The sequence below is a fragment of the Sorghum bicolor genome, chromosome 8 (assembly GCF_000003195.3).
Source record: "Sorghum bicolor cultivar BTx623 chromosome 8, Sorghum_bicolor_NCBIv3, whole genome shotgun sequence".
Lineage (NCBI taxonomy): Eukaryota > Viridiplantae > Streptophyta > Magnoliopsida > Poales > Poaceae > Sorghum > Sorghum bicolor.
The window spans coordinates 51,297,402-51,323,442 of record NC_012877.2 but is presented as its reverse complement, the minus strand read 5'-3'; the positions used below and the strand labels follow the sequence as shown (position 1 = coordinate 51,323,442).

Below are 26,041 nucleotides of genomic sequence, written 5' to 3'. Positions count from 1 at the left end.
AAAACTATCTGGTGGCCCATCCAAGTCCGAACCTGGCCCAAAATATGAAGCCCGAACCTGTACTCTAGGCTGGGCCTGTCCAAAACCACTCGGACTTTTTGCACATTTGCCCCGAAGCCCGGCCCGAGAAGGTCTAGCCGGCAGGCGCCATGTGCACGTGCTTTGGTCGCCGACCTCAGCCACGTCAAAGGACGCCGCCGGCGCCACGTGACGCCGACGCCGTCCACAACGAAACTGGGCCCCACCCTCCTCCGCACTTCGCCCGACCGGCGAGAAAAAACTACACGCACGCGCCTCCTTCAACGACACCATCAAATACCCACAGACAAGTGGGCCACTCCAACGCCCACCGTCATCTGGCCCCACGTGTCGGTGTGACGCATCCGCAGCGTTTGCCCACCGCAGAATCTACACCCCGAATATTCCACTCGCTTCCCATCCCAACCTTCCTCTCCTCCGCTCCGCTCTTGGTTCTCTTCTCCCACGCCTCCGGCCACCCACCACCGCCCACTCCCAAACATTCCCAAGGCAAGGCACGCACGCATCGAGATCTCGCGAGGCCACAGCTGCTCGCCTTCGACGCGCACAATCCCCCTAGCCTTAGATCACAGCACCACTATGGGGAGCATACCGGCGGCGGCGGCGGGGCCAGGCACGGCGCTGGAGGACCTGCCGGAGGACGCGCTGCTGTGCATCCTCGCCCTCCTCGCGCCGCCCGACGCCGCCGCCGCCGCATGCGCCTGCCGCCGCCTCGCCGCCGCCGCGTCCTCCCCGGCGCTCCCGCTCGCTCTCGCGCTCCGCCTCGGCCTGCCCCCGCCACCGCTGCTCCCCGCCGCCCCCTGCCCCGCCGCCGCCCGCAGGCTCATCCGGTCGCTCCACCGCCTCCGCCGCCTCCTCGGGCTCTGGCGCCGCCTCCCCTCCGGCTCCGGCTACGCCTCCCCGTCCCTCGCCGCGTTCGAGTGGGCCCCGCGCGCCACGCTCGCGGCGTCGCTCCTCGCCCCCTCCGCGGACGGCGGCGTCGGCGTCTCCAAGTCCCCCTTCGTGACGCTCTCCATCGACGAGTCCGGCGACACGGTGGCGGTCGTCGGGGAAGTGCCGGTGTGCGTGAATTTCGTCGGGAACAACCACATTGTGGTGGAGGCGGCAGCGGCGGGTGAAGATGAGGAGGTGGAAATGGTGAGCGGTTCTCCGCCGGAGGAGATGTACGCGCACTTTGCCAACAGGAGGAGCCCTGGGGCCGGTAGGAGGAGGAGGGGCAAGCAGGGGAAGAGAGGAGGCGGGATGGAGGCAGAGCACTTTGTGAGGATTGCGGACACTGAGCCGACGAAGGCACGGCCGCTGCAGGGGCTGTGGAAGGTGCTTGTTCTGTGCACACTGCACACTCTTCTTCGTTGTTGTACCACTGTGCTGTTTTCAATTGGAAAGTTTGATTGTTTCCGTATTTAACTGCTACACGCCGTTGAATGTCATTGCTAGTTTGTGCAATTACCCATAAACCAGATGTCTGGTACTGCACCCATTCCCTGATTCCCATGAAGATGCCTCATTCACTCGGGGAACCTTACACCCTTGGTGGGATGGGATCGAAAACCCTGCATCCTCTAAATATTGAGGAGGAAAGTGCCTTCCGGATTGACAGCTTCTCCTTTTTGAGGATTTTGGTTCACATTGGTTGTCACACACTACTAGAACCGTTGTTGGAGATTGACCTGAAAACTGTATGCATTTGTTTGAGTTCAGTTTCACTTGCTATTACAGAGGAATTACATGCTCATTGCAGGTGTCCACTCAGGTTGAAATTTTGCACATTCAGCACATATGCTTAGAGCATACCATGCATTAGGGTGACATGTTTAAAGTTGTGTGCTTGCTATGGTGAACTACATCTAGAATTTCAGGGATGATTGTTTTAGTTGGGCTCAGTTGAATACATTTAGGAGAACATGAAGCTGCTTCTTTAGAGTTGGCTATTGGTATAGTTGCTAGCTTTGGCCTTTTAATCTTTATGGTGTATTTAATTACTGCCTTATAGGTTGTATTTTATCTGACATAATTTTCCTGCTGGTGTTTATGTAGATTTTGAACCCTTAACTGTTATCAGAACTACCAGTCCATGTCGCAATTGGGTTAATCAAATGGCAAGTTTTCTTGGCAGCAAGCAAAGCTGTATGTTTCATGGTTTGGTGCCTTCCGTTGCATAGTCCCTTGTGCAACTTGATTCTCATAGTTTTATGGCATTGTTGATTAAGAGCCATCAACTGTAGTGCACTAGTGCTTTAGCCTTACTGTGACTAAAGCACTGAACTGATGTCAGCAGGAAGCATTCTAGTGTTGAATTGCATGCAAATGGGTACCCAAAATAACCCCAAGATTTGTTTTAGTTTCATCAGATCTTGATACTTCAAAAGCTTGGACAAATCTCATTCAATCATCCCAAAACATTTCTAGACACAGAAACTACACTATGCTTGGTTAGATGCAAATGCTATTTGTATGTGTCAAATAATCACAGTTTTCTGGATTATTTTGTTATTACAAGCTGGGGCATTGTCAGTTAAGTTTTTCCAGATTCCAATATCGGTATGTTGTTATCAACTATATTAGCTGTGCCTGTAGCTGCACATTATTGGGGTGAATTAGTTGTGGTTTAGCTAATCATGATCCTCGAATCCTACAACATTTTGCAGTTAATGCCATCTTGTTTAGCATTTTGCATCTTACCTCTGATTTGGAGAAAGAAAATGCCATTTTTAGGGTTTGAAAAGTACAAGCTAATTCGTGTAACCTTGCAGCAATTGTGGTTTTCTAGATGTGAGATTCAAAAAAGCTTGTATATTTTCGTTGAAATGTATTGTAATTTTTAAATTTTATCTCATCAATGATGAATGCCCACAATTTATATTTTTCATATTCATTTTTCTGTTTCTTCAAAAAAATTGTTTTCCTGTTGTATAATTGATCATTTGGCATGCACACAACACATAGAATGATGTTACCATTTTTTTAATTGGAGGATTACTATGCACTTGTTTGTATGCTTTATACCTATTTTTTAATAGTTGAGCTTTGCCATGCACAATACGTTAACTTCCATGTTCTCAAACAGGGTATATGCGAGGATAGGTCTCTGGAATTTTACCTTGTCACCTATGATAACATTGGTGGAGTAACTTGTCGACGATTTAGGGATTCACGGAGCCAAAGTTCTGGCTACTCTCCTGTCTTTTGGACAACAGATACTACATTTCTTGAACCACCATTCTCTGAGCAAGAGCTGGATAATTATACCAACCGCGATCGTATCCAATGTGTTACTTCCAACCATGCTGGCACTGAGAACAGGGTTATCTCAAGGATATTGTGCATCAATTCCAGTTATGATGTGGTTGATCCTCATCTCTCGACTCCCTTTGATGATGGAAGGAGTGTGGAGGGAAGGATTTGGCTATACGAGGATGGAACCTTCGGTTTTGGATTTGTTGGCAGTAATTCAATTATAGATCTGAGGCACGTCTCATCAGCTGGTTGTATTCTTGATACTTAACATTAGATCTGGATCTTGCTGGCACATAATTTTTTGCCAGCGAGCCCCTTGTACAGTACTTTTAGGAAAATTCAATAGTTGGTGTGAGGCATGTTGCCTCCGATTGTTGTACTATTGATGATAAGGTCAGTAAATACGGGTCCCTTCTGGCACATAACTGTTGCTAGAATACCCTTGTAAACCAAACTTTGGTTCCTTTGGGCATGTACTTGTTGATAGAATACCGATGTATACTACTATTTGTTCATTGAATTCCAATAAATTACAACTGTTACTTCCTCATGAGGGCTGGTACGTTCTTACTATGTCCTTGCTGCCAACTTCACAATCTGGTAGTAAAGAGCTGTTTTTTTGACTTTCCAACTTGTCATATGTCCTTGTCTAGTTACATTCTCCAAAGAGTACAATTTTGCAGGGACCCACAAACTTGCAAGGTGGGTTCCTGGATTCCAGAAATGCATGTTTATGCCCATGAAGTGTAGGAGGTTTGTTCTTGGTTCACTTGTGTCCTATGCTTCAATTTGTGCTCATGAAAGTTTAGTAAGTTGCTCAATCAATTTATGCTACCTGAACAGCATCTATTTCTCTGTGCAACCATTGCTTAGGTTTTTGTTGTTAAATTTCCCGGCAATGTGTTGTCTGATCTTCAAATTATTTAGATCTGTAATTTGGGTTCACTGATAAAAGTTGTAACCTAGAACCCAATGTAATGCATCATTGTGTGGTACTGTGTTTTTTTTTGCGAGCTGGTACTGTGGTAATTTTAACTGTTTAGGTTTTCAATTTATTGTATACTTTGTACACTGATGCCATTGGCATGTTCTGTCTTTCTAATAAGGCCATTTTCTGCATTATTAGGTGGAGATCTGATTACCAAAGCTATTTTCTACAATCTTGTGGCAGCCTAATGTTAGCCTGAAGACAGTGATTTTTGCTTATAACGAGTTATACATCTTAGTTGAGCAAAGTAAGACCATTCTTTGTCGTGATTGCCACTTCACTGGTAGAACGGGGTACTTCCATACTCCTGTATAAATTGAAAACTCATCTGGGAACTACTGATTAAGCAAACAATAATATTGTACTCTCTCCGTCCCAAATGATAAGTCTTTCCAACTTTCTTGGAGAGTCAAAGCATACCAAGTTTAACCAAAATTATAGAGAAAATTACAAAGATTTATGGAAGTATACAGCTAAGAACAGCTTAAATCAAGTGCATATGTGATACAGGTTTAATCATTTGTCTGCACGATCCACAATGATCTAATGAAGAGCCAAGAGCCAGATTCCTTTATCTGTTTCTATATTTGTAGGCATAACAATATCTAATCAAGGCCTTATATCTGTTCCATTGGTGTTACTGATTTGAATATCCTGAAATCTTTTGGTTACAGCGTGGTGGTGATGGTATTCTTCTCCAGAGTGCATATGTAACCAAATTACGTCTTCTCAGTATAAATTGACTGGCTTTCACATTACGCTGAATGTTCCTTTTCATTTTCACTGGTATCTAGTTGCATATTTCACTGTACTGTACCATTATTCATGCATTCTGTACACTAGTAGTTATAATTGTCCCAGAACATGCTTTAATTTGGTACTACCAATGGGCAAATTCCTTACTTTGTTGCCATTATTATTTCCAACTTTGACATGTGGTCCAATTATGTCCGTCACAATAATTGTTACTGTCCTGCTTGCAAGAAAACAAACAAAAATGGTTGATGGATAGAAATTGTCATGTTAGTTGATCAAAGGGACATCTAGTGAAGAAAATATATGTCAGGATATTCAAGCTGGTGCCTGGGGATCTCAGCGGCTGGGCAGTGACTGTCATGATTCATCTCTTAGAACTCCTCACACTTTTTTTTTCTTGGGACAGGTCTAACCTCTTTGGGATCCAGAATCACCATGTGTATTTTGGGCTGGCAATGAGATTTTGGAGCAGAATTGGTAGGACTGAACGAAGGTGTACCCCTTTTGATTCCCTGTTATGGAATCAATTCGTGCATATTTTCCGTTGCATAAATTTGTTATATCATCAGAAACAATACAAATCGATGGTTATGGCAAGTTTGAGTTCAGTGAGGTAATTAAACACAAAAGGTGTACTTGTTGAGTACTTATGTGATATGTGGTATTATGCAACGCTCTGAATTGTCATAATGGACTTGTTGACTTGCTTTACACCTGCACGAAAGCTCTTTCTCTACCTTCCGGCATAAAATAATATTTGCTTTACAGCTTGTATGCTCTATTTGGTACTGATAGTTAATTCGATTTGTATCTGTACCTTGTCCTGTTGTTAGGTGCCAGCAGCCAGTTTACTGATATTTTCATTGAAAGGTTTCGGGGGCCTTTACAGGGGATAAGTCTAATTTCACAGGAAAAGTGTAGCAACATGAAAAGTTCCCCCGTTCCAAACAGGGTCTAGATTGTTTGGAGTTTGTGTGTTTCCTTATTTTTGTTTGGATTCGTTATTTTTCTATTGTTATGCATCCATTTGCCAAATATCATTTTAAACAAAATATGGACCAAGAGCTTGCAGTTCTGTGTCTTCTTGGTGCAGACTGCAGAGGCATCTTCTGATCAATGAAAATGGTGAAACAGGTAGAGTATTTGACTCAAAGATAACAAAGGTTTACATGCAGATACAAGACGATAATTTCATTGTTCTCTGAACGCACATGAGCTCCATTGGTAAAATTGAAATCGAACCATGCCACAGAAATATATAGTGCTCTAAGCAAATGCAAGAAGATTAATTATTCATCTGTGATAGTGCTCAGTGATTAATACTCTTCTTCATCCTCCAGTGACCCAGCCTGTGACGTCTTCTCGTGATCATTCTCAAGCTGGCTGAAGTTTCCCTTCTCTTTGATCAGCTGAATGTGGTGGTGCTTGCAGTAGAGCTTCCCCTCGTGCGCAATGTAGTTAGAAGGGCTGATGGTGCATCCTCCATGGCAGCACTTGAAGCAGCTCTTGTGATACATAGTGTTGTTGACAGTAACCTGGATGCTTAATCGGTGAGTTGCAATCAGCATACTGATAATCACGCAAATTAACTCTCAAAAGGTACAATATACCTGTCACCTTTTCTTATCTCTAGGCAAAAATATCAATAATTGAACTTTCAACTTGAGAATGCAGCAATCGCTGTCTTCATGGATATAACGTTTTTTATCTGGGAATCTTATATGATGTGATTCACTGATTCTTGAATGAGAATTCAGTGACGGGTTGTCAAGTGAAGAAGACTCAAACTACTGACGAATGATTGAGATAGTTGAACATAGAATCTTACCCTCTCAATTGGATAGACTGTCTTGCTGCATCCAACACATTTCTCTCTGGTGCCAGCAAAGGCGCTTGAGACTTTAACAGCATTCTGCCAATTATGCTATCATGATGAGCATCATCTAGTGCCAGTTGTTGATAAATAAAGAATAAAAGATGAATAGTGCCAACTGGATGATATGAAGCATTAAAACAATACAACACTGATCTAGTCATCTGCCTCATGAAGATCAAAGGTTTTATCAATAATTTTCTTGTGATCTGATAAATATCTGATCTTTTTATTGGACTAGATTTACTCTGTTCTGATCCAAGCATCACACTTAAGTTTTGAGTGGCTATTTATCTCAGTCTCTTCCTCTCTAACAGATGGGGATATTCAAAATCCATGCATCTCACATCATGCTTTAGGAGTTGTTTGTGCATCAATGATTGAATGCATTTCTTTTCCTGTGCTACTCGGCACTGAAGTGAAAATGCAGCTTTGTAGGTACTGAGAGAAAAAAAAAGAAAAATTCTCTTCTGCATAACATGAATCCTAAGTTGTTGCATACCTCATTCCCAACGTTTCTTTCTGGCTTGACAACCTTTGGAGTTCCTGAAGCATTTGTAGGTGAGGACATGCAAGAACCACTGGATCTATTTTGTATTGCGAAAGGGGAGGGGGAAAAAAAACTGATGATACCTTCGAAGCTCTTGTCCAAACTCCCGGTCCTCTTGAACAGCTGGTCGAAGTGAGGCCTGCAGTAGAGCACTCCCTCGAAGGAGTTGTAGTTGGCAAGCTGCGGCAGAGAACATCCTCACTCAGACAAAACAAATCAATGCCGGTAAACTTTCACCGCCTAATCACTACTATCATCTCACTCGACTCAGCTTTTTACATACAGATCGATCGATCAACTGAAGCATGCAGGTTTGTGGCTACCTTGAGGGTGCCCTTGCAGTGGTGGCAGCGGAAGCAGGCCTTGTGGTAGATGCGGTTGTCGGCGGTGAGCTTGTCGACGAGGTACACCGTCTTGTCGCAGGCGGTGCACTTGGTGGTCGTCCCCTGGAAGGAGGTCGCCATGGCTGGTCCTCTTCCCTCCTCTGCAACGACACACTGATCTGCCTACAGAGGTATACTATGGTGTAGCCGCACTCTGAACTTCCCCAGCCAGCCTTGAGTTGCTGCTGATCAGTGGTTATATGGGAGCTGGGAACTCTGGTGTGGTGTGGTTGGTGGGTGGTGAGCTGCAGCCAGGTATTGATACCGCTAGGCAGGACACAGCTAGGGAGGGAGGGAGGAGGGGGGGCAGGGAATGTTGGGGGTGTCAGGAAGGGAGGGAGGGAGGAGATAGAAAGAGCATACGAGGTGGGGGGTCGGTCCTGCATGAATGGGAATGGGGAGGAGGAAAGGAAATGTTGTGGTGTGGTGGTTGTGGAAATTTGCGGAGTGGCGAAGCAAAATCAGGTGCAAGTGAGGACTGACGGTGACAAAAAAGGGAGGCAGAAAACAGTTTGCGACAATTATTAGAGAGGAGAGAGAGAGAATGAGAGATGTGTGATGTGTCTCATGTTTTCAGAGCATGCAGTGCAGGTGTGTGAAATGTGAAAGTGAAAACCAGAGGGCAGCTTGGTTTGTTGCATTGCATCTTCGGATTCTACTCTAGAGGTGAGGTGGAGTAGGTAAATCTTGACGAGCCCTCCTCGAGCGGAACCGGTTCTGGGGATCTCTGCTCCGCTTGATTGATTGGAACATGGTTGCCATACGGCCATACCATGATGCCACAGCATGTGCAGTGAACCAGAGATTTATGTGATTCTTCACAGCCTGGTTGCTTCTAGTGCAGTGAAACCCAAAACTGGTATTTCTTTTTTGCTCTTTTTCTGTCATTCAAGAGGGGTTGCTTCTCACCAAAGTACTAGGAGAAAAATAAGGAATAGAGATTCTTTGATGATCAGTTGTGCAGGCAGTATCTGTTTTTCGTAGTTACTTAAAAATTCATGCGCAAAGAAACAAACAAATGGTAGAGGTCTCTGGGCTTCTCCTGTTTCCTAAAAAAAAAAGAAACAAACAAAATCCATGAATTTCAATTAACTAAGCATGGCTTAACTTTTTACTCATATTCCATGAATTATATAAAATCCATGAATTTTATATGTATAGAGCTAACATATTCCACTCCTTTGCTCTTCTTGATTGAGGAACATAAGCTACTGATATCAAGATGAGTGCATGAAAAAGAAAGTGTCAGCAATTTGTGCATATTCATCGCATGTAAAAAGATTTTATTTCTGTCATGACCCTCTAAAATACTGTGGGTGCAGGATTTAGTGACATCTCATCTTTTCTAAAGCTTCGGAACTCAGCCTGATATTCTGGCTTCATGAATTTGTCGGTTGTTTCCTTAGGGTGTCGGCAAGCTTAGCACAGGACAAATCTCACAGCTAATATTGAGAACAGATGTCCTAGTTAGGTCAAACATAGCATTTTTTTTTGTTACTTATCTTTCATCCTGTTTGCTTCAACTTATCAGCACTACTTTCAGTAATAGAACAATATTTTTTGCTTATGGTCTATAATATGTTGCAAGCATAGCTATCTGCGATGCCCTACTCGCTTGGCTCAAAAGTGATGGCTAAAATACTGAATAACTTACAGATTCGGTAGATAAACTCAAGCCAACAACCCTAATTGGCAATTAAGTTGATATTTTCTATTAAAAGAAGAGGAGCGAGCCGATCTCAACGACAAGGCCACCCGAGCAGACTTGAAAAAAGTGAGACTGCATCAGGCCCCTGTCAGGTCAGATCGTTCTGTTACAACCTTCAGCCTTACTCATTGCTCATGATTTGCTCTTGCAAAGACAAGTACTAATCCCACCGATTAATAAAGATGGATGTTGCATGTCTGGTGGCATGTAGATCTCCGTGTGTGTGGGTCCCAGCTTGCTAATTTCATCTCGTATATGTTGTGCTCTGCCTTCAGGTCGATCGTGCCAGTGCCACGCGCATCATGCATATCCATGAGGTGGTGATGATGATTCTGTTTTGTAGTTATTATTCTTATTGATTGATGGACATATAATTCAAGTAATGATGGTTTAGTGAGACGGTTTGGCGAAAACGAAAATCTATTTTGGTCCCAAGCCCTGAATATAGATGGGCTGTGTTTGTCTCTCATGTTTGCAACTGGAGTAAAGTGCACTGCTTCTCCGAAGACGTGACTTGGTGGCTGCCACACAAACTACAGTCATGCATATGCCACATCATGCATCACCACACTTGTTGTGTGTTCATGCCCTAGTGTTAGTATGGTCTAAGCATGTCGTCAGTTGTTAACCCTAAACCCTTAATCGCAACGCTCTAGACGAGCTCCAGTAGTGCACATAAGACGCTCTTGTTAGGCTGTCTCTCATAGGAGACTCATTTGAGAACCCAGACCCAAAATGTATGGACGGATCTAAGAGTATTCCCCAGTATTCCTGTGAATACCTAACTCCTGTGAATACCTAACTTTTCTAGGATACTTTCATGTATATATGTGCATATGATATATAAATGTATATGTTGCAATATTCTGTACTATTTTTGTTGATTGCAGCCAAAAAAATCAAATAAATGGTCTTTTGGCTTACTTTCTAAACTTCTACCTTTCCAAACCAACCCACTTTGTGAGGTATCTATAGATATAATTTTTTTACGTGGAAGTGGGAATACCTAAGTTCGAAATTCTGCCTCCGCCACTGCCAAAATGGTCTTCAACATAATACCTATAGCATCCAACACAGTACCCATACAGAAGACTCATTTTAGGTATCAGGAGAGGCATAACCCAAATTTAGGTATCCTTTCTCCTTGAAACCCATTTGCAAAAAGTGTTGTCTTTTAGATTTTATTGTTTGAGAAGAATAAAAATAGATATGGAACCTTTTACTTGTAGCGCTACTCAAAGGATAAATATGTCTTGTATTTTAGGTGACGATTGTTGGAGATAGTCTTAGGATGGACGATCGGGCTTGATCCAATCGATCAATCGCAGTCACTGCACTATTCTGCAGAAGTCACGCTTTTGGATGATAATCTTTTCGTCCCAAAATAACTATCGTTTTAGGTTTTGCATCGCAAGTTTGACTAGATTTATAAAAAATACGTGCAACATTTGTATTCCTAAATAAATTTATTAAAAACTAAAATTAAAGATTTTTCTAATAATATTAATTATATATTATAAGTATTAGTATGTTTTAATATATATTTAGTTAAAGTTATTTTTTGGGAAACGAGAACGACAGTCATTTTGAGACTAAGGGTCTACATAGTAGACACTGTCCTTCCAATTTTTGCACTCCGGTTCTGCATTACCGTGCAACCATTGTACCATTAGTTCGCCAGCTCTGCGTACTAAGGCGTTGTTTAGATAAAAAAGTTTTTAGATTTTAATACTATAGCAGTTTCGTTTTTATTTGACAAATATTGTTTAATTATGGAGTAATTAGACTTAAAAGATTCGTCTTATGATTTACAGATAAACTGTACAATTAGTTATTCTTTTTATCTATATTTAATGCTCCATGTATATGTCGTAATATTCGATATGATAAGAAATCTTATAAACTTTTGAGTTTTTGAATACATCTAAACAGAGCCTAATTCTTTCTTTAGTCTCGAGACTTGAAACATTTCCGCACTATACGCTGGCCTTTTTAGATGCATCAAACTAAAATTTATAGCTAGTTAAAGTTTTAAAGTTTTCTAAGCATCTTCAAAAACCTTTTCTAAATCTTATTTTTTAAATCATTATTTGGAGAGCTATTTATATAAAAATCACTTTGTATATCTTTTACCCCATTCAATAATTTTTCTATACCTCACGTGCACTTTAAAGAGCCATTCTCGTCTTCTATTTTTTGCTAGGGAGAAATCCAAAATAGAAAATGGTTATATTTGGATCATCATTTAGAAAAGCTGAAAGATAAATTTTTACCAAAATCTCTATTTCTAACATTTAGCAAGGATACGAAGAGTCTTAGAGATGCTCTAGCTACACTAGATTGGGTGTTTGAATGCTCCAGCTAACAAACTCAGCTAAATTTTAGCTGGCTTTAGCTAGATTAAAATAGCTAAACTTTAGTTGGTATTTTACCTCTAGACTGTTTCAATGTCTAGTAGCTAAATTTAGCTAGCTTTTTGACGAAAGAAGAATTATATTAAATAATAGCTAAGTATATGAACACATTACAAACACTCTGGATTACACAAATATCTAGAAAATGATTTTCATCTAAATTGTACTCATGCTGTGAATAACTCTAGATCTCAAAACCAAACCTATACGATTTTCATCTAAATTGTACCCATGCTGTGAATTGTACCCATGCATGTGTCACAAGATTTGATGTGACAGAGAATCTTGAAAACTTTTTGGATTTCGAGGTGAACTAAACAAGACCTTAGTACTCCCTCCATCTGTCATTCCAAGAATCTTGGAGAGTCAAAGCATTTTCACGTTTGACCAAAATTATAGAGAAAAATACTAAGATTTATAACGTAAAGTGAGTATACTATGAAAATATAATTAAGAAAAAAAATCTAATAATACTTAGTTAATACCATAATAATTATTATTTTATAATATAAATTTAGTCAAACTTAGAAAAGTTTGACTCTCTAAGATTCTTGAAATGACTTACAATTTGGGATGGAGGGAGCCAACGGTTTTGTTTGTTGTGCGGAAAGACTCGGTTCTACTCTCATTATCTTATAATAGATTATATTGTGAAGTATATGTTAATTAAATTTTGATTAGATGTATAGAAAAATACGTACCGACGATCTATCATATTATTTATGTATTATAAATAATATTATATATAATTATTAAAGTAAAAAAAAATAAAAAGCTGACTTCTTATGAGGCCAGAAGAGAGAGCAAAGCGGGTGGAAAGAGTACACAGCCCTCGAGGCAACGGAGTCGCCCATCCAAATTGACAGCACATAGGCGTACGCGAGGCTTCGCGCTACACGTGTTGGGCCACGGCCACCGTACGGACACGGTTAGACAGCCGGCGCAGCGAGCGGGTGGATGCGGCTGCGTGTCACGCGTCTTCTCGAGTCGGCTGTCTCACCAATCTATGCGATCTTGGCCTTGTTTAGTTCTAATTTTTTTTTTAAAAAATAGATATCGTAACACTTTTATTTATATTTGATAAATATTATTTATTTATAAAATAATTAGGTTTAAAAGATTTGTCTTATAAATTATAGATAAATTGTATAATTAGTTGTTTTTTAATCTATACTTACTGTTTCATGTATGTATCATAAGATTTAATGTGACGAAAAATTTAAAAAATTTATTAACCTTTTTGGAAACTAAACAAGACTGAAAAGTTTATGAATTTTTATTTTGGATATTGTAGTACTTTTATTTTTATTTGACAATTATTATTTAATGATACAGTAACTAGGTTCAAAAGATTCGTCTAGACAAAATATGTAATTAATTATTTTTTATTTATATTAATTGTTTCATCCGTAAGGTTCGATGTGAAGCAAAATCTTGAAAAGTTTTTAGATTTTGGTTGAACTAAGGTCTTGTTTACTTCCTTCTAAAACCCAAAAACTTTTCAAGATTTTTCATACCATCGAATCTTTAAACGCATATATAAAGTATTAAATATAGACAAAAATAAAAACTAATTGCATAGTTTGTTTGTAATTTACGACATGAATCTTTTGAGCTTAATTAATTTATAATTAGATAATATTGACAAATAGAAACAAAAATTCATTACAAGGCCTAAACAACACTTGCCTCCAGGCTGCACTGCCGCTCCGGCGATCGCCCTTGGCCACCACTGACGCGCTCTCGATCGACATGCTCACCTGCTCACACACAGCTGCACTGCAGCAGCATGTCGTCTGCCTGAGCTAGCTAGCAGGCAGCTGCGTCTACGGCACGGCACGACCTTGGGCTTGTTCTTCCTTCCAGTACGCTCTGCTAGCTATTTGAGCGGACGGACGGAGACGAGCAGCGGCCGGCGTTGTTGTTGCATACGCAAACGCAACTCGATCACGCACGCGGTCACGCTCACGCCCCACAACTGACGAGCTCAACTCAACTCGGGAAGCCTCGCTTCGCTAGACCGCGTGGATTATATTCCCAGAACTCATCATTCACACTCTATGCATCTTCTCCACCGATCGTCCATGTTCAGCGCCGACGGCGGTAGGGTGCTACGGCGAGTCGGCAGCTCCCCACGTGCACCGCCGCCGCCGCCGCCGCCGAGGCACACCACGCTCTCCAGGAGCGAGTCAATCAAGAAGAAGAGCGGAGCCGCCAAGCGGCGGTCGAAGCGGGCGCGCCTGCGCGCGGGGCTCGCCGCCGCGCTGCAGGAGCTCAGGCTCGCCTCCGGCCGGAAGCGTCCAGTTGGACACAGATATTAAACAGATTATGAAAGAGCTGATATAAGGGTTTATCAAACAACCAAGTGTCTTTCCAAAACAGGGTGTTTTGACTATTGTTAACCATTTTTTTTCTCCCATATAAATATACATCTTTGATTTTCAGCAAATCATTCCACACAGCAGAATCATTTTGCCTATGTGACAGAGTAGTAATGGACCCATTTTTGATATATTTGTATTTGATGATTTGTTGCCACAAACCATTCCCTTTATCCAGTTTCCACCACCATTTAGATAAGAGACTAATATTCATCTTTCTCAAATCCTTAATTCCAATCCCCCCTTTCTTTTTACTCTTACAGACTTTGACCCATTTGACTAAATGGTATTTCTTTTTGGTTCTCCCTCCTTGCCAAAAGAAGGACCTTCTAGCTTTGTCCAAATTATTGATGATTGTTTTGGGTAACAGATATATGGACATATGATAAATAAGAGAATTATTCAAACTTGAACTAGTCAGAGTGGACCTGACAGCAATTGACATTAAGCCAGCTTTCCAAGTGTCCAATTTTTTACTATTCTTTTCAACCAGTGGGATCCAATCAGCAACATGAAGTCTGCTAGGGCTAACAGGCACTCCCAAATATTTCAAAGGAAAAGTCCCAATCTGACAGTTAAAATTCTCAGCACAGACAGAGTCCCAGTTACTATCATCATTCAGAGTCAACACTTCACTTTTGTTGAAATTGATTTTTAGACCAGCCATCAATTCATATATGTAAAGCAGCAGTTTCATGTTTCTAGCCCCTTCAATATCATGTTTCAAACATATAATTGTATCATCAGCATATTGTAGCACTGCTACTCCATCATCAAGGAGTTTTAGCTGGACCATGGCCCTCGGGAGGTGCGGGGAGCCGAGGAAGGGCATGGCTTGCGACCTCACGTGCGCTAGACAGAACACAGAGAAGCATTCGCTGGGCTGTGGACGGGACGCAGAGGAGTTTTAGCTGGACCATGCCTAGGGCCATGGCCCTATAGTGGCCCTAGGCCCAAATCCGCCCCTGGCTTTGCTTTGTTGTCAACCCCTGGCTCCTGCCCATATCTCGGCTAGGGATGACTCACCAGCACACACTACATCTTAAAGATTATAGATCATGTAGGACTTTTTTTGTGAGGAAATTCATGTAGGACTGTTGTATTGAATGGAGTTTTCATTCAAATATATGCTGCTGTGCCCAGATTTGAACCATCAATTCTTATTGCAAGCAGGGCTGTTTGTGGAGCCTATAATTTCCCTTATATGAACATTGTGTTTCTCATTTTTGTAGTGCATCTACCTGCTCATCCAGGGCAGCAGTCTGCTGGTGGGGGCGTCAATGTCTGAACACTCCGCAGGCCAGCCACAACCACCATGATCTAGCAGATGAAGTTCATCAAGTTATCTAGTTTTTTCATTATTCATGTATGTGTTTGATGTAAGAACAACGCCACCAGGAGAAGAAGGCCAACCACAACCACCATGATCTAGAAGATGAAGTTCATCAAGTTTTCTACTTTTTTCATTATTCATGTATGTGTTTGATGTAAGAACAACTCCACTAGGAGAAGATTTGCTGCTTCCCCATGCCACCAATGGTTTTTTCCTATTGAACAACTCATGTTATGTATTTTGTCTAAAATTTCATCAGATGCTTTTAGAACACTCATGTTATGTATTTTGTCCTACAGAAAAGAGCCGGATCTGAAATGCACCTGCTGAATCTTCATCCTGAGAATGATTCAGATGCACCACCTGCACCTAAGTATTGCATAGACGCTAGTTCTACTAGCCATTTTGCCAGATTTATAAACCACAGTTGCTAACCTAACCTTTTCGTCCAGTGCGTCGATGTCCCAAGTCCTAACATCCCAAACTTTTGATTTTGTCTTGAGTACTAACACAAAAGACTAAAGAAAATAATAGCATATATGTGATACAAATTCGGTGTCACAACTGCAAGGTTCTATTAACATTTTGTCTTCGCTGTCTTCACCGCTCTTTGTATTTCTCCGTAAAAGAGGCAGTGGATCATCAAGACGGAGGACGACGATCCCTTGATCATGCTCATGGTCCTAGATCAGGAAGATGGGAGGGCCTACCACACCATGAGGATGAGCGACAAGCTATAGGAGGATGAGCGACAAGTTATAGTGGTTTCTTCCCTATAAGAAAGGGTTCTCTTTTCCTTCTCACAGGGCTGTCCTCAGTCGATAGAGTGACTTCTAGTTTCATGATGTTACCTTGACTGGCCACACCTTGCCGAACGGGCTGACCACGATGGCCGTCGGCTCTGGCGCCCCTTCGCCTTCGCCAGTGTCGAAGCACCCGGCGAGCTCGTTGGAGATGCGCTGTGGAGTCAATCAGTGGGTTTCGTTAGCACATTGAAGCGTAGCCGGCGACTGAGATCCACCGGCGGTGGAGGGAGGCTGTGCTTACCAGCTTGTGGAAAGAACTAGTATGAAGCAACACCTTGAACTGCTTCACCATGGCGCGGGTACCAGGACCAGAGTCGCTGGGCGATGGCAGCAGCGTATGGCCTTGAAAGTTACCCCCTCCGTCCATACGAAAACAGAGCTGTTCGTTTTCATAAGAAAACAGAGCGCGATAGAGAGATTGCGCAAAGGTTGAATGCATATTTTCCAGGGAAGAATTTCAATGCTAGAATGGTTAAGACAAAGATTAGTTTTTTTGGGAAAAGTGGGTCAGCCAAGTCCATTCTGGAGATCGTGTGCTGGTATTTGCCCCACTCCTCATTCTTTCTTTGCCCCATTCCTCAATTTAGATTGCTGATGAGAAGTTTTTTCTTGCATCCCAGTACACTACACAGAAGCAACTCCCTATCGCTGTCCGTGAAGACATATTGGAAGACTTGTTCATTAAAGCTGATGGTGAAAGCTCAGGTGCATTGGGTCGTGAAGAGCCAGATGGTCGAGGTCCAGTGAATTGTGGTGATCCAGTGAATGGTGGTGGTCTAGTGAATGGTAGTGGTCCAGCGAGTTTTAGTTGCAGTTCGGAGAGACAAAGAAGAAAGGCTGAGGTACAAGCTGCAGTTGATTATATGGCTGCAGGGAATGGAGAACAACGTTCCACAGGCAGAGAGCTGTGGATAGTTACAGCTATGCTGAATGATGTTCCATACCTTCTATCTAACTTTAACGCTTTGCCTGATAACTATGCAGACAGGAGAAGCTCCCTCATTGATGTGTTTGTAAGCAGCACCTGCTCCATTTTGCTAATTTGCTCCATTTCACAGGCACTTGCTCCATTTATTTACCTGATATGCTCTATTTTCTCATCTTTATAAAATTTAGGAGGAGTTGGTGTGCCCAGGGTAGATCCAGATAAACTACCTGAAGACTTCCTGTGATGTGTGTTGTCTCCAGGTGAGTTCCTGCTCTTTCTCCTCTCATTTTGTTGTTTTAGTCGTACCGGTTTTTGTAGCAAATTGGTGATAAATATGTCATCCAACCCACATCCACACACACCTTTGGGCTTTGGCAGTGGGGGAGCTGGTAAATTTCGACGCCTAGGATCACTAAAATAAGTTAATGATGAAATACATAATCTTTAGCATATGTCAATTACATGCTTAGTTATACAACAGAAAGGAAAAAACATAATGTGGTATAAAATAGGGGAGTACCTGATTTGCTGGTGTCCTGCCTGTTCTAATGAACTGCTGTAGTTATACAACATAAAAATTCCATTTTCTTCTTATGAGATGATGGCATTGTTAGTCATGAGCCATAAGAAAATCTTAATTTTGTTGGGTACCTTCCCCTTCCAGATTTTTGCATGATTAGGACCAGCCTCATTTGTAGTAAGCATATTGTACATAGACTTCACAGTAAAATGTCCAGATTTACCAGGTCTCCATTTAACACCATCATTATTTGAGTTTAGGGTAATCTTTAGCCATTCAGCTTTGATTTTAAGCCAATCTGATTTCAGATCATCTACAAGCCATCTTTTAAACTCCACAGAACTGAGATTCAGAATGACTGAATGTACTGAGATGTTTGGTTGGAGACAGACCAAGTTCATCAATTGCATAGTCTGAAACTAATCACATTCCAAACTTTCCCACAAATTTTGGACCTTTTACCACAACTTTTGGAGACATGATCAACCAAGTTCATCAGTTAACCAACGTTACAGGTCAAGTTCATCACTTGCATAGTCTGAAACTAATCACGTTCCATACTTTTCCACAAATGTTGGACCTTTTTCCAGGACTTTCGGAGACATGATGATTCATTCGCTTGATGAAATAGAACATAATCCAGAACTGACATCACATAATCAGTACACCATGACTGCAAAGAGGAATAACAGAGAGAGATTAGACAGCAGTTCATGGCTGGCAAAAGGAGAATTAAGCCAGAACACACTAACCGTTTTAGTAATAATCTCTATAAAGGATGAACCACCGCCGTAGCTCTCAATGAAGCTCATTGCAAGCAGTATGGCATCCGCTGAGGTTTCCAGAACTTCAACACTTCGAGACTTCCATTGACTAAAAGATAGTTTACCTGATACTATGTTTTTGTTCATGTTTTCTTCAACTAATTCCGCCATAGTTTCTGACCAAAAATCCATGGCAGCCTCATGAGCATTGCTACTCAACACTTCCGTAGTCCCTTGAGGCTTGTTCACACAAAATATGATCCATTTATCATCATGAAGGATTGGAAGAAATATCTGGAAAACAAGCATATCGAAAAGTTTTTGCAGTTAAGCAATTCAGGGGAATAAAAACCTGATATGTGCAAGTTAAAATCAAAATCTGATGGATGCAAGTGAAATTCAAAGTCTTATAAGTGCAAGGTTTCGTGGGAAGGGTTTGGGTGTTGCTTCTCGGCATATCTTCATAACTTCATCTTTATTCTCCTTAAAGATGGACTGATGTCAAGGCAAGATAAACATCAAATTAATTTCGTAATAGAGAACGTCAAACTAGTTTCAAGTGGAAAACATACCGAGACCATTGGTGGGAAAAATATCCTTTCTCTTCTTTTATTTTCCTTGTCATCAACCGTCAAGCAATGTATGAATGCCTTGAGGAATTAAAAGCTTGCCATGGGATCTCTCAAGAAGGAATTTAATTGAACTTTGGTAATTGAGACACCATTCATATTTACAAACAGCTCATCCCTATCAAAGTCACAATTCAAAAGATGAGGATTGAGTTAGAAGATAATTTCATGAAGGATCAAAATAAGTCTTTAGAGACTTACCCTTTGCACTTGGTTTTGTAGTTCAAAATAGCCTCATGTAACCATCTAGACCTGCTTCCCGGTGGCTGTGTATAGGGTAACTTTAGTGATGTGCTCTTTCCGATTTTTCATGGGCCTGGCATCATTTGGTATCTTTTGTTCTAAAGAAGGTGAGGTTTTTTGTTGTTTCTGATTTCTCCTTGGGGGCCTACCAGAAGGTTTCTTTTGTTCCACAGGAGGTGAGGGATCAGGTGCGATGTCTGAATCTAGATGAGAGCTAGTTTGTTTTTGATTTCTCCTTGGGGGCCTACCAACAGGTTTCTTTTGATCCACAGGAGGTGAGGGCTCAGGTTGATTTCTCCTTGGGGGCCTACCAGCAGGTTTCTTTTGTCCCACAGGAGGTGAGGGCTCAGGTGCAATGTCTGAATCTAGAGGAGAAGTCAACACTTGGCCTCTGGGGCAATCGATCTTGGACGTCACATGCTTCCCATACAGTTTATCCACTTCAGTGTCTTTATTCACTTCAGTCCATTCATTCACTTTAGTCAAGAATGCTGAAATTTTTGACTTAGCAGCATCATTCGGAGCGTATGGATAGACTTCAAGAAGCATCTCTTGCAAATCTTGAAAAAATGGGAAATCCATCTCTGCCACTGCATCCGGTACTCCTTCACTGTACTTCACAGTTGGCATCCTTTGAGACTGTAGGTAGTCCATTTCCCTTGAGAACTTATTACAACACCTTGAGGACTCATCATAACATGTATCCTCCCTTGCTTTCAACTGAAAAGGTAAATTGAACAGACCTTATAGAAAGAACTAAATATCTTGCCATTAAGAGGTATGAAAACCATTTTTAAAAAGGTTTTGGGCAATGACATAGCCTCCAAAAGAGATATATAAATAGTAAGAGCATGATGTATTAACATTTCCAGAGAAAATATAATTTCCACACTATGTTTTGCCGTTTTTGTGCTATCTACCTCCTATGTCAATATTAAGAATAAGAAATGTGTACTAGTACTGAACATTTCCAAGCGAAACTGAGGAGGGTGCAATGCAACTGTTTTAGAATTTCAGAGCTGATCCTATGAAAACCATACCTCTTCACACGAGTAAAACTTAGCAAGATTCTTTGTACTTACGTGAAACTTGTCAAATACAATCTTGCCGCTTCTACGCCGCCTAGCACTAGCAATCATTTTATTCACAAGTTCTGTATCATATTGATTAATTCTTGGACAGGTTTTGCTATGCTTCTCCTCATTCCCCTCATTCTCGTCAGACATTACAGGCATCACCATGTTGTCAACAAAGTATATCTGCCAACCAGAATATATACTGTTCAGAAACATGGCTTTAATAAATAAATAAAAAAGAACCAATGAAAAAAAAGTAGAGGTAGATGCTTACCAGTAGCATTATAGTACAACCAGAGATACACCTTGACTTCCTATCCTTTATTCCCAACTTCTTAAGGGCAATAACTTTTTCTTTCCTCTCAGTGATAGCAATCCTAAAATTTTCATAAACAACAACACACCAGTCGAAGTCATTAATTGTGGTCATATCCCTAGTGTACATGACCGCATCTATAACTCTTATAAAGCAAAACCCCACTATATAATTCTCTTGACATGCAAAGTGTCCACCTCAGCAGTCCACTATCAACTCCACTATTTATTTCTCTTAAAATGCAAAGCGTTCACCTCAGCAGTTCACTATCATTTGTCACTATCAATTTCTCGACATGCAAAGTGTCCACCTCAGCAATCTATTATCATTTGCATTAAAATTTACTAGCATAAGAATTATTATATCCACATCAGCGAGACACATCATCCACTATGAATATAATATCAATGATTATGCTAATAAAAGAGTTATATATTTATATTTCTCTTTCATACCCGCGGCAACGCGCGGGGAATCCTCCTAGTTATATTGATCTTTGGGCTGGTGCTAGGCAGCAGAAATTTGCTAAGTAGTATAAGAAAAAAACATTTGATCCTCAAATGTTTCTCCTTAGATTTCCTAATTATGTCCATTATTTTCTCAACTAACAATGTATCATGCTTGTCCATACCAAGCTCACAGCGCAACTTCCAGAATTCTTTGTGTTGGCTGGATGTGTACTTTAGCGGGCAATTCTTGTCACGAGGAAGTCCCAGGAGCTGAAATATGACATTAGGTGTGATGTACAAAGTCAAACCTCGCCATATGTGTATTGCTATCCGGTCCTTTTCAAGAACTGCTACTTTGAACAGCCAATCTACAGCTTGTCGTTTATAGAAATATTTCCCACCGTCAGCTCCAAAAAGGTTCCGAATCCAAGCCTCTTGACCTCCTGACGCTCAGCTTCATCAAGTAGCGTCACCACTTCCTGCACCTCCTTAGGCTTATAACCAACATCAAGATTGAAATCATCACAACACTCATCCTCATCTTCTGATGACCCCCTTGGAATTTGGAGTGTCCACCCTTTCTTCTGTGAGGTCCTTTGTCTCTATTACCCTATAAAAAACAATGATGAAACAGTGACCAGCAAATATATGCACTATTTTCAGCATCAATTATTATTGAGTGACTATCTAGTTACACTTATTGAGCATGAGTTCATTAAGCATACCTTATAAATTTTTTCAGAAGCGTGTGATGCCTCCGATCCCCTTTGGAATTTAGAGTGTCGTCTCTTTTTTCTAGGGGGTCCTTTGTCTCTATTTCTCTATAAAAACAATGATGAAACAGTGACCACACAACATTCTCCAAATCACGCATCAGCCTAGCAGGTACAATTTGTACTAAACGCCTGTTGAATTGAGGATTTTAAATTCCTTTCGTTTACTTTTTCATGTAATAAATTAAGCAAGTGCTTCTCCAAGATCACACATACGTGTACATGCATATATGTATATAGAGATGATAGTTCAATCACCAATGAGGTATTCATGAAGAACCATATTCAAGAGCAAGCAACCCAGAAGGAGGAATTACACAAGCAGAAAATGGCCAAACCTCAAGCTACTCGTGCAAGTGCAAGAATTCAGGATAATGGACAATCTATTCTGGAAAAGGCTATTGCCAGGAAAGCAGGTCTTGATTCTAAAGGTACTATCCCAACTAATTCCAAATCTCACTATGCTAGTTCCAACCATGTTGATATAGTTTCTAGAGCTTGTGGTATTAATATGGGTAATGATGATAACATCAGAACAACCAATATTTCTTTAATTCAAGCAAAAGAGGAAGCCTTATTAGTATTACAGAAGGCAAAACAGACAATAAAGTTGAGTTCTGATAGAGATAAGAAGGATGACAATGACCCTGATGGTTTAGAGTTATATACAACAGAGAGTTCTGATAATTGTTTAGAGATAAAGACTGAGCCAGAGCAAGGAGTTCATCACATCTCAAATGATATTAGGGCCCGTTTGGATCTATGGAGTTGAATTCATTTTTGGAATCATAATTTAGAAGGAGAGAGCTGGACAGGTTTGCTGGTAGAAGGGAGAATAAATTTATTAGTAGAGTTAGTCAACAGACATGAGTTTGATTGCATTTGTTTACAAGAAACTATAAAATCAGAATTTAGAAGGAGAGAGCTAACAGGTTTGCTGGTAGAAAACATATGGAATGGTCATGGGTACCCTGTTCAGGTCATTCTGGAGGTATGCTGATGGGAATAGATAAAGAGTTAGGCTGGATTTCTGAGACTGACGAGGGAGAATTCTTCCAATGTGCCAAGATTTCATCCTACACTGAGGAGTTTGACTGGATGTTGATTAACGTTTATGGACCAGCACATGATGAGAGAAAAAGAGATTTTTTTAGAGGAGATCCAAACAAAAATGTCAAGTTTGGAGTTGCCAATAATTGTTGGAGGAGATTTCAAATTGGTGAGGAAAAGAAAAGAGAAATCTACTGGGAATGTTGACATTCATCTGATGGATGCTTTCAACAATATGATAAACAGTACTGCTCTCAAAGAATTACAGAGGTCAGGAAGTAGATACGCTTGGTCCAATAAACAGACTCCACCTATCCAATGTGTGTTGAGTTCTGGTAAATAACTTGTGGGATGATAAATTCAATTTTGCTTCAGTATCTACAGGCCAGAGAGTGGGATCAGACCATAATCCTCTTTTTGTTAGCACTGAAGGAATACATACTCCAAAGATGTTCTATTTTCGGTTTAGTGCTCATTGGCTTAATCAAGATGGATTATGTCAACTGGTCAGAAACAAATGGCCAAACAGATACAAATTTGACCCTATGGATCATTGGCATGTTGTTTCTGGTAAACTCAGAAGAGCAATAAAAGGATGGGGACAGAACTTTGACAATCAACAGAAGAGATATAAACAACAACTGCTGAAAAGAATTGCTGATCTAGATGATACTAGTGAAACTAGAGCTCTAGTACATATTGAATGGAAAGAGAGGTATGATCTGGAAGTTTGAGTTACAATCAATACTGATAGATGATGAGAAACAACGGCAAAGAAAGGGTGGTGAGAGATGGATGCTGGAAGGAGATTCAAATACAAGCTAGTTTCATAAATGTGCTACAGGCAGATTGAGGAAAAAAACAAATAAACTTTCTTGAAGATAAGAATATTATGATCACTGATCCAAAGCAACTGAGAGATCATGTCACTGAATACTACAAAAAAATTATTTGGACCAGATGAAACTGCTGATATACATCTTGAATCAGATATGTGGTCAGAGAATGAGAGATTATCAGACTCAGAAAATGAATGGTTGACAAGATCTTTCACTTTAGAGGAGTTGGATCACGCCCTAAAAGAAATGAAGAACAACACAGCATCGGGACCTGATGGTTTCAGTGTAGAGTTTTTCAAAGCCTTTTGGCCAGAGATTAGGGAAGACATAAAGGAATTGCTGGATCATTTGCATGCAGATCAGTTGAGTTTATGGAGGCTAAATTATGGAGTTATAATCCTTCTCCCAAAAGTGAAACCAGCAACACACATAAAGCAATTCAAACCTATTTGTTTGCTAAATGTCATATATAAAATCATTACCAAAGTGCTAACCATCAGGCTTACTAGAGTTATTGACAAATTGATCAGTCCCTTTCAAACAACATTTATTCCTGGTAGATATATTCTAGAGGGGATTGTTATAATTCAAGAGGTACTGCATGAGCTCAAGTCAACAAAAGGAACTGGAGTTATTCTGAAATTAGACTTTGAGAAGGCTTATGATAAAGTAAGCTGGAGCTTTCTGAGAGAGGTCCTTATTAAGAAAAGGTTTTAACCAAAAGTGGATAAATTGGATTACACAAGTTGTCGAAGGGGGTAGAGTCTGCATTGATCTAAATGGAGAGAGAGGTCCTTTTTTCAGAAGCTTCAAAGGTCTAACACCCTATCCCCCCTACTTTTTAATTTGGTAGCTGATGCTCTCTCCAGAATGCTGACTAAAGCCACAGAAGCTGGAATTATTAGAGGTCTAGTCCCAAATCTTGTTTAAGGTGGTTTGACTCATCTCCAATATGCAGATGATACAGTTATCTTTCTGGAGTTTTCCACCGAAAATTTACAGAACATAAAACTGATACTATCTTGTTATGATGTTATGTCAGGAATGAAAATAAATTTTGAGAAGAGTGAAGTTTTTACTGTGGGACTAGAAGAATCTGATCAACAAGAGGTGATTAACATCCTCAATTGCAAGATTAGGACCTTTCCAAGGTATGCCAGTCAGCACTCAAAAAATTACCAAGGCACAGTTGAGATATGTGAATGAAAAAAAAGACAAAAGGCTGAGCACCTGGCAGTGTGACTATTTAACCTCAGGGGGCAAATCAATTCTTATTGATTCATGCTTGTCCAGTATACCAATGTACACTATGGGAGTATATCAACTGTACGAATGCAATTTTCAGATGTTAGATTCTGTTAGAGCTAGATTATTTTGGCAAGGTACATGGAAAAAGAAGAAATATCATATTGTAAAATGGGAAGCTATGAGCAGACCAAAGGAATTTGGTGGTTTAGGTTTTTTGGATGTTAGAGCTGTGAACACTTGTCTTTTGGTAAAATGGATTGACAAGCTAGAACATGATGATCCCAGTCTGTGTTGTTCGTTGCTAAAGAAGAAATATTTAGGGGACAAAAGCATTTTTCAGAGGTGGCAATGATCAAGACCTAGCGGCCTTTGCTGAAGGAGAAGCTGAAGCCTACAGCAGATGAAATGTTGGAGTTGCTGGTGGCGGGACCGCACTAGCTCACTAGTTTATGTTAATATTCACTGGACCTCAACCATCTGGCTCTTCACGACCCAATGCACCTGAGCTTTCACCATCAGCCTTAGTGAACAAGTCTTCCAATATGTCTTCACGGACAGCGATAGGGAGTTGCTTCTGTGTAGTGTACTGGGATGCAAGAAAAAACTTCTCATCAGCAATCTAAATTGAGGAATGGGGCAAAGAAAGAATGAGGAGTGGGGCAAATACCAGCACACGATCTCCAGAATGGACTTGGCTGACCCACTTTTCCCAAAAAAACTAATCTTTGTCTTAACCAT

At 40.8% G+C, this 26,041-nt stretch overlaps 2 protein-coding genes across 5 annotated transcripts; one reads left to right on the top strand and one right to left on the bottom strand.

Moving 5' to 3' along the window:
* LOC8064603 (F-box protein At3g12350) lies at positions 413-3,826 on the top strand. 3 transcript variants are annotated; one of them, XM_021446039.1, is made up of 3 exons: positions 413-1,356; positions 2,077-2,138; positions 3,107-3,826. In XM_021446039.1, exons 1-2 carry the CDS (start codon positions 619-621, stop codon positions 2,089-2,091), a joined length of 753 nt encoding a protein of 250 aa, XP_021301714.1. In that variant the 5' UTR covers positions 413-618; the 3' UTR covers positions 2,092-2,138; positions 3,107-3,826. The 3 variants fall into 3 exon arrangements, 2 of the variants coding, with proteins under 2 accessions (XP_021301714.1, XP_002443257.2); XR_002446812.1 differs by having other exon boundaries at positions 414-1,356; positions 2,077-2,166; positions 3,107-3,245; XM_002443212.2 differs by lacking the exon at positions 2,077-2,138 and having other exon boundaries at positions 429-1,356.
* Positions 6,144-8,221, bottom strand: LOC8067203 (LIM domain-containing protein WLIM1). Of its 2 annotated transcripts, XM_002442172.2 has the most exons (5): positions 7,767-8,221; positions 7,527-7,623; positions 7,396-7,439; positions 6,849-6,932; positions 6,144-6,555 (listed from the first exon to the last, which is right to left on the bottom strand). In XM_002442172.2, the coding sequence occupies exons 1-5, from the start codon at positions 7,905-7,907 to the stop codon at positions 6,337-6,339; spliced, it is 585 nt and encodes a 194-aa protein (XP_002442217.1). In that variant the 5' UTR covers positions 7,908-8,221; the 3' UTR covers positions 6,144-6,336. The 2 variants fall into 2 exon arrangements, with proteins under 2 accessions (XP_002442217.1, XP_021301715.1); XM_021446040.1 differs by having other exon boundaries at positions 7,396-7,623; positions 7,767-8,156.

What these genes read in the sequence shown, in the direction of transcription:
- LOC8064603 (XM_002443212.2), top strand. Translation starts at nt 619, where the DNA reads ATGGGGAGCATACCGGCGGCGGCGGCGGGGCCAGGCACGGCGCTGGAG. An exon ending in CGCTGCAGGGGCTGTGGAAG is followed by an intron (nt 1,357 to 3,106) that starts GTGCTTGTTCTG and finishes GTTCTCAAACAG; the next exon opens with GGTATATGCGAGGATAGGTC.
- LOC8067203 (XM_021446040.1), bottom strand. Translation starts at nt 7,907, where the DNA reads ATGGCGACCTCCTTCCAGGGGACGACCACCAAGTGCACCGCCTGCGAC. An exon ending in AAAGAAACGTTGGGAATGAG is followed by an intron (nt 6,933 to 7,395) that starts GTATGCAACAAC and finishes CATAATTGGCAG; the next exon opens with AATGCTGTTAAAGTCTCAAG. An exon ending in CAGTCTATCCAATTGAGAGG is followed by an intron (nt 6,556 to 6,848) that starts GTAAGATTCTAT and finishes TTAAGCATCCAG; the next exon opens with GTTACTGTCAACAACACTAT.